This window comes from Rutidosis leptorrhynchoides, chromosome 3, assembly GCF_046630445.1.
Source record: "Rutidosis leptorrhynchoides isolate AG116_Rl617_1_P2 chromosome 3, CSIRO_AGI_Rlap_v1, whole genome shotgun sequence".
Classification (NCBI taxonomy): domain Eukaryota; kingdom Viridiplantae; phylum Streptophyta; class Magnoliopsida; order Asterales; family Asteraceae; genus Rutidosis; species Rutidosis leptorrhynchoides.
The window spans coordinates 112,396,767-112,406,002 of NC_092335.1; the positions used below are offsets into that span (position 1 = coordinate 112,396,767).

General features: G+C 34.4%; 1 protein-coding gene across 1 annotated transcript; it reads left to right on the forward strand.

Annotated features, from left to right (window-relative positions):
- Nucleotides 1-2,664: 2,664 nt before the first annotated feature.
- Nucleotides 2,665-3,567, forward strand: LOC139900308 (uncharacterized). Its single transcript, XM_071883094.1, has one exon. It carries the CDS (start codon nt 2,665-2,667, stop codon nt 3,565-3,567), a length of 903 nt encoding a protein of 300 aa, XP_071739195.1.
- The last annotated feature ends 5,669 nt before the right edge of the window (nt 3,568-9,236 follow it).

Below are 9,236 nucleotides of genomic sequence, written 5' to 3' on the forward strand. Positions count from 1 at the left end.
TGAACAAGACACTTCAGTCTCTAAAATAATTGAATATCAAAAACTTGTTGGCAAACTTATATATTTGACTTTAACTAGGCCAGACATCGTGCTTGCTGTGCAAGTGTTAAGTCAGTATATACATGCACCCTTACAGACACATATGAATCTTGCAATCAGAACTTTGAGATATTGGAAAAATGCTCCTGGAAAAGAATTTTTTTTTTGCTGAAAGTATTGATTATTCACTTCATGCTTATTGTGATTCTGACTGGGGTGAGTGCAAGGTTAATAGAAAGTCTATAACGGAATATTTAGTTTATTTTTGTAACTCCTAGATATCTTGAAAAAGTAAGAAACAAGCTACTGTGTCAAGGTCTTCAGCTGAGGCAGGATATAGGAAAATGGCCACAAATTCTTGTGAAATAATCTGGATTAAAAAAATTTTGTTTGATTTTAATATAAACTTAAATATGTCAGTAAAACTTTTCTGTGAAAATAGCTCGCTATCCAAATTTATGCTAATTCAGAATTTCATGAGAAAACTAAACACTTTAAAATTGATTTTCTTTTTATAAGAGAAAATCCTAGTTCAAATTTCTGAAGTTGATTCACATATTAATTTAAGTGATATCCTTATAAAAGGATTAACTGTTAGACAACATCATTTGTTGTCTAACAGTTTAGGTCTTAAAGACCTGTTTCAAACTAAGCTTGAGGGAGAATGTTAAAATTATATTATGATTCAAGCTTAGTTTATCACCGACCTTCCAGCTGAGTGGTACTGAGCCTTAGTAGGGCGGGCCTGCGATTAGTTGCCAAGAAACCCGGGTTCGATTCCGATGAGGGGGAGGCTTTCTTAAGGATTCCTGCGATTAGTTGCCAAGCTACCCATGACCCACGATTAGTTTCCATGCAACCCGAGTTCGATCCGTGGAGTTTCCTACCTAGCGTCTGTGGGTGCAAATGAGAGCATTCGATGTCTCTCAAGCCGTTCAAAAAAAAATCAAGCTTAGTTTAGAACTTTAAGTTATTATTTGGACCTTATTTGTGATTTTCTAGATGTTTCAGGTTAACAAAGTAATGAAGTTGAAAATGGAGGACTGCAGATGACTTCAAAGTTAAAGTCGAAGGACTGCTAGTGTATTATTCGAAAGATGGAGGGCTTGGATGTTAATGCTGCTTATTGGACTTAAAGACATAGTGGACTGATAAGACTTTTGGGCTTGCTCATTACTAATGGGCTTATGGTTGTCCAAGTCTATGGTGGTTGACCCAGTACATATTGTTAGGGTGACCTTCACCCCTTTCCCACATCGGTTGAAGAGGCAAAAACAAAGACCCATATATGTGGCTTGATACCTCTTCCTCACAGGACGCGTTTTAAACCCGTGAGGGCAGTTGAGTCGCTGGTGGCTCGCTGTTCCCAAAGCGGACAATATTCTGTGCTGGTCCTGACTTCTGTCTCCGTTGCCATCAACTGGTATCAGAGCCGGGGTTACCACACCGATGTTGGGGGGGGGGGGGGATTGTTGGGGTGACCTTCACCCCTTTCCCACATCGGTTGGAGAGGCAAAAACAAAGGCCCATATATGTGGCTTGATACCTCTTCCTCACAGGACGCGTTTTAAACCCGTGAGGGCAGTTGAGTCGCTGGTGGCTCGTTGTTCTCAAAGCGGACAATATTCTGTGGTGGTCCTGGCTTCTGTCTCCGTTGCCATCAACACATATAACCCTAACATCCTGTTAGGGTTATTCATTCGATTTAGTTTTCATCACCTGCACATCTTTATTCTGTCTCGATCTTGTTACTTTGATCTGATTCATTGTCTTGATGATTTCAATTGTGTTCTGGAAAGATTAAGAACTAGTCTGATTCTTCTTATGCTTTGTAATAATTGTGGTTGAGAGATTATTGTTCGCATACTGACTATAATAAGATTATTGTGGTTGAGAAATTATTATTTTTGATGAATCGTTTGATTGTTTGATAATAAAAGTTTGAACACTTGTGATTGGAGGTTTATTACACAATTTTTACAAATGGTAATTAAAAGTAGAAAGATAAAATTAAGTAATTAACCGTCTCTTCAAACGATTGCATTAATTCTTTTAAGGAACTCATGAATGATCTTTAATCCGTCTTCATCTGATAAGAAAATAAACAATTAAAAGTGTATGTAAAATGCTCTCTTTAAAAAAAAAAAAAAAAAAAATTTGTATAGTAAAGTAACGAGCTTTCAAGGTAAGTGCTCTTAACTTAACAACCATTTATTTTATCCATAAATAAATAAAGTCAATAGTTAAAAAAGAATACGAACCTAGTGTTGGCACCTCATGACCACCATGGTGGTATATCACTAAGACCACAGATAACGCGGCGGCAAAGAGCCGGATGCCGCCACAAACGCCACCACAAACGCCGGAACTGGGCGGCGGTGGGCGTTTGTCCCACAGCGTTTGTCTCCTGATCACGGGCTTGAGGATGGGCGGGTTTGGGCACGTGGCGGGTGGTGATTGGTTAAGTTTTTAAACCGTTGGAAATTATAGCCGTTGGTTTTTTTTTCTTTTTCCTCTTCCTCCTATAAATACATACACATTTAACCATTTTTTCACACCTTTCTTTATACTCTCTACTTTATCAATTTAATTTATATTACAAAAACACTTTCGTTGTTATAAAAAATGGAGTTTTTAGCCGCTAGTCTAGATTTGCTATTCGATAGCACCTCGTTCGACGAAGAGGAGGAAAGTCCACCTAGAAGAAATCGGGTGCAACGGAACCCACGACGTTTTATTAATAGAGATCGTGAAGCTGCGGGTCTTCATTTGTGGAACGACTACTTTTCGCAAAATCCGACGTTTCGAGACGACGTTTTCAAGAGACGATTTCGGATGCGAATTAATTTATTTTTACGTATCAAAGACGGTATTCTCAATCACTCTTATACTAATAATGCTCCTAAACACTTTGTATTTTTCCAACAACGTTCGGATACACTCGGACGCCTTGGTTTTACTATGTATCAAAAAATAACTTGTGCGTTACGCCAATTGGCGTATGGAACATCCGCTGATATTTTTGATGAATATATAAAAATGGCGGAGAAAACAGGATATGTTTGCTTAAATAATTTTTGCAAGTGTATAATTGATTTATATGGCCGAGAATATTTGCGGAAGCCGACGGCAACTGACGTTGCTCGGTTGTATTCGGCGCACGAGGAGAAACATGGGTTTAAAGGAATGTTGGGTAGTATTGACTGTATGCATTGGGCTTGGAAAAATTGTCCCGTTGGATGGAAAGGTCAGTATACTAGAGGTGATCACGGTCACCCTACGATCATGCTTGAAGCGGTTGCTTCATACGATATGTGGATATGGCATTCGTTTTTGGGGATGGCTGGTTCAAACAACGACATAAATGTGTTGAATCACTCTCCGTTGTTTGATTCACTAAAAAAGGATACAGCTGCACCATCACCGTTTGAAGTAAACGGACAAGTGTATCCATTTGGTTACTACTTGGCGGACGGGATATATCCTGATTGGACAACATTAAAAAAAGGGATACTCGACGCCTATTGATGAGCCACGAGTCAAATTTACTAGATTTCAAGCGAGTGCTCGAAAGGACGTTGAGCGTACATTTGGTGTTTTACAAGGTAGGTTTGCAATTTTGAAAACTCCGGCACGAGTTATGAGCGTTAACAAGATGAGAAGGATAATGTACAGTTGCATTGTTATGCACAACATGATACAAGAAGATAACGGTTTTGCCTTGAGTACTTGGGAACAAGAATGGTTAGATAAACCCGAAAACATGCCCCGTCGTAATATTAGGAGAAGAGTCAAAAAAGATCGAAGATCACGAGAAAAGGAAATTCGTGATCGAGCCGTACACGATCAACTACGTGAAGATTTAACGGCTCATATTTGGGACCTCCCACCGAACTTTCGATCTACAAACTAGTCTTTTATTTTTTTAATTCTTGTAATGTTTTTTATTTTATTTAAGCTTTATTTTTTATTAATGTAACTTTTATTTTTATTATTGTAACTTTTATTTTTATTAATGTAACTTTTTTTTATGTAAATTATTTTTTTATATATATGAAAAATGTTACATTTTATCTTATTTAATAAATAAAAACTAACTAAAATAACTAAAAAAAAAAAAGTAAATGTCACGTCACTGTCATCCCATGAAAAAGCCCCCCATAACAGCTCCCCCTAAAATGGCATGGTCCAGTCACTGGCATTGCCCCCAAAAGTGCACATCTTTCACTCCACATAGTCGTCACCATTATCTGTGGTCTAATGGATCCACATATGCTTCTACTAGTTCAGGTGCATTTTCCCTCGCAATGTCAGTCTCGCCTATACAAGAAAAATATTCTTATCATTATACTAATTTGTATGATGCGTTCTTGCAAGATTTTGTTTATAATAAATGATAGTACATCAAATGTTCGGAAACTTAAAATGATCATTAGAAAAAATTGGCTAAAAAAGTTTGTTGTAACTTGTACAATTTAATTTTTTGAGTAAAAACGATAATAAAAATTGGCTAAACATCTTGTAACTCGGTGAATAATATTTACAAAAATAATAGAAAATTACAAATAAGATTAACGACCACAAGAGCGTCTTGCGGCTTCACAAACAATCATTACCCAAGCTAGAACCTTAAAAATACATGAATAGCAAAACCAAGAACAGCCAAGAACATACCTAGACCAAGACTAGAAACAACTTATATTAAAACAACTAGACCACGCAGGCTTGCCTGAGTGCCACCGAGTTGCCCAATGAAGCACACCACCAGATTGGTTCCTGGCTATGCCAAATCGTTCAGAAAGAGAGTGTGAGTGTGTGACGAGAGGGTGCGCATTATGCGCAATTCACCCGGTATCAGGTCTCGCGTTCGAGGACTTGATTACTCGAGGTTTATCCTTTATGGGGGAGCTAATGTGCTAAGGGGGTTTTCTTGTTAATCGGCAAAAAAAAGTCTACCGGTTCGAACTTATATTAAAATGTAACATATAATAGTAAGGTTAAATAGTCCATTCGTCATATTACAAGTGTTCAGATTATCATAGTTTACTTTGTTTCTAACCAATCAGAAAAGATATAAGTGATAAACTTTGGACTCAATCGAAGTGGACACTTTGACTATAACGGGTGAGTAATAAGGTAGCACAAAGTAAATACTCTTTTTTCATTATATATTTTTGGTTACCGAATATGTGAAGCGAGGGAATATTTATCAGATAAGAATACGCTGTTTCTGCAAGTTTTGGTTCTGGGAATTTTTTTCCTCCAAATGATCACAACATGCTCAACATTTTTTACTTTTGTGAGACAAACACCCTGTAAGAAACATTAATCGTAACTAATTTAATCCTTTCCATAATTTTTTGATTATGAAAAAATATTTCTTCGTCCTAAAAATGTTTGTTATAAATTGGTAAAAAAATTAATAAGAGAATAACCTACGGAGTATATGCTTATAAAAACATGGTATATCTATTACTAAATCGACGCTTCCATCTTTATGTGCACCAAAAGAAACTTTTTTCTCAAAGTATAACATGAAATTGAAGAAAGAACTAATAACATAATAAATTAATAATGATAATGATAATAATTTATATTGATATAAGAGTTTCAAAAATAAAACTTCAAAGAACAAATGTTTTGTTGTTAGAGCACTAATATCGGTACCCGTTCTTCCTTCGCCGTTGGAGCCGCCCTTCAAGGGCGCCGATACCAGCAAAACTGCTTGGATCCGCCCTTCAACCACCGCGGTTTGTTTTGCTTGGCAACGACATATGCAATCACGGATACTTTTTGCTTGGCAACGGCTATATTTCACTTCAACAGATAGTTTTTCAATTTATATATATCCACCAACTACAATCTCATTTATATATACCCACGACATCTATCTTTTTTTCATCAATATTCAACTTAATCAATCTCATCTACTTCACAACATCTATCTCTTTCAACATGTCTTCCAACAAAAAAAGTCAAAAACAAAAACAAGAAAAAACATCACTCCGCCGTACACCGGGTCGTGCAAAGAGTCAAAAGAGTTCTTGTTCGTCGGATGCGGCATCTCGTTGTTCTTCGGAGGATGCTACAGCCGCGGTTTATGAAACTGCAAATGCAACACGTGAAACCATGAGGGCGATCAAGGAAGAAGTTGAAAAACGGACGAAAAAGTTGGAGGAGGAGGTTGAGACTCGTATGATGTTGGAAAGTTTGAAGCTTCTATCGCAACCGGTGTCTTCCGACATTCCACCCGACCAATACGAGTTATTGATGCGAGCAAGGAGTAACATAACGAAGAAGTATAAGAACAAGTTTACCGAAGACGAGTAGTGTTTGTTGTTTTTAAAATTCATGTCTTGTAATCGTTTTTTTTTTGTTTTTTTTATTTTAGGACTTTGTAATGTTTTTATTTTTAGGACTTTGTAATATTTATGTTTTAAGAATTGTAAAGTTTTTTTTTAGGAATTTGTAATGTTTTTTTATTAATAAAACTTTTATTTTTATAATTTTAATTGTTATATACTACGTATATAAGTTAATAATATAAAAGTTTAATATAAAAAATAGAGGTGGGACCAAGTGATGGGTACGTCATGGATGTTAGCATTTAGTGGTTGGTTAGTGATGGGAAGAATGTGCCGATGTGATGTCAGTGATCCCATAACGAACCGTCATTGTTAATAGTGGTCTTACCTGTCTTTGCATTCCTGGTAATGCACCTGCCACAATGGCTCCCTGTTGTTTAAAAGAAATAAATTATTATACAGTATTAAAATAGTTTAAAATTTGAGGACTATGAAATTACATTGATAAACAGGTAAACAAATTACATTTTTTTCTTTTTATATTCGGACAACAATGAATATTAACTAACGTTTTACTATTACTACCTAAGAAAAACCAAGCACCCCATCAAATGGTCCAAGCCCTATCATACGATCTTCTATATACGAAATTCCGTCTTCAAAGTTGTCATACTCCGTATTAATCTAAACTAAATTAAGTTAACCATACACTTAAATTAAATATAACGATAATTTTTATATATTACTTCTTCGAGCGTTTTTCCGCCAAAATAAAAACATTTATCACAAAGTGTCTTTATTAAATGTTCATATTTTCATCCAATCTATAACGTTCGTGAACAAAGTTTTTTCAAAAAACGAAAAGAAAAAAAAATTGCTTCCCCCGCTTCCCCCCGATTAGTTACTTCCCCCTTGACCTACCACTATATAGGGGCATGATCAATGGGGAAGTAACCAATCGGGGGGAAGCAAAAAAAAATAAAAAATTTCATTTTTTTTTTTCGAATTTTTTTTTTCAGGCATCAAGAGCACACGAAAATATGAACATTAAGAAAAGACACTTCGTGATGAATGTTATTATTTAGGAGGGAAAACGATCGACAAAAATAACATTCAAGATAATATTGATCGTGAAGAAAATGTTAACGTTTTTTTCTTCATGTTTTGTGAAGTAAAATTTATCCCGATTTATAGTTTAGGGTTTAGGGTTTAGGGTTTGGTGTTTTGGGTTTAGTCTCTAAACTCAAAACCCCAAACTCTAAACTCTAAACCCTAAACCCTAAACCGTTCGTGTTAAAAACTCAATCTAAATCCTAAATATAAACCCTAAATCTAAACCCTAAACCCTAAATTTCTAAACCTTAATATCTAAACCCTATAAACCCTAATATCTAAACCCTAATATCTAAAACCTCAACATACGCTAGAAAAAACACGATAATTGTTATATATTACTTCTTCGAGCATTTTCTCGCCAAAATAAAAACATTTATCACAAAGTGTCTTTATTAAATGTTCATATTTTCATCCAATCTATAATGTCCGTGAACAAAGTTTTTTCAAAAAAACGAAAAAAAAATTTGCTTCCCCCCGATTGTTTACTTCCCCCTTGATCCTACCAATATATATATATATATATATATATATATATATATATATATATATATATATATATATATATATATATATATATATATATATATATATCGGGTCATAATCAAGAGGGAAGCACTTTTTTGGGGGGAAATGGGGGGAAGTAAATTTATTTTTTTAAATTCTGATTTTTTTTGAAATTATTTTTTCAGACATCAAAATTAAGTAAAAATATAAACATTTAAAAAAGACACTCTGTGACGAATACTATTATTTTGGCGGTAAAATGCTTGAAGAAAAAAATGAAAACATTCAATGCATTTAATATTTTGATTCTGAGTTTATTTGTATCGTTTTGTTTTTATCTTGTGTGAAGTGTTTTTTTCGAGCATTCAATGCATTGAATGTATTCAGTTTGTGATAAATGTTTTTATTTTAGCTTGAAAACGCTCGAAGAAATAATATATAACAATTATCATGTTTTTTGAACGTATTTTGAGGGTTTAGAAATTAGGGTTTAGAAATTTAGGGTTTAAGGTTTAGATCTAGGATTTAGATTGAGTTTTTAACACGAACGGTTTAGAGTTTAGGGTTTAGGGACTAAACCCAAAACACTAAATCCTAAACCCTTAACTCTAAATCAGGCTAAATTTTGACAAAAAGTATTTCACAAAATATGAAGAAAAAAACGTTTGAAGGTTAACATTCTTCACGATCAATATTATCTTGAATGTTATATTTGTCGATCGTTTTTCCGCCTAAATAATAATATTCATCACGAAGAGTCAAATGTTCATATTTTCGTGTGATCTTGATGCCTGAAAAAAAAAATTCAAAAAAACCAAAATTTAAAAAAAAAAAATTTACTTCACCCACTTTCCTCCACTTCCTCCAATTGGTTACTTCCCCATTGACCTACCCCTATATATATATATATATATAGGGCAGGTTCAAACGAGAACCACTAAAAATGTGAGAATTGCGAGAACTATTTAATTTAATCGTTTTTATGCGTTTAAATGCAACAAATTACATGGAAATGTTAATTAATGCACATATCATTAACAAACATATGTTCACTAGCTCAAATTAATGTTAAATTGTTAATTATATGAAACTGTTCACATGTTCAGAAACAAATATGCACATGTGAACGATAAACTTTATATTTAATTATATAGGTAAAATATAAGTGTTTTTCAACTATTTTATGTTCATTCATACTCTTCATCAAGGTTTATGTGTGATTCAATCTAGTTACATGTGAAAATCTTTATAAATCAAAAGTTCTCGCAGTTC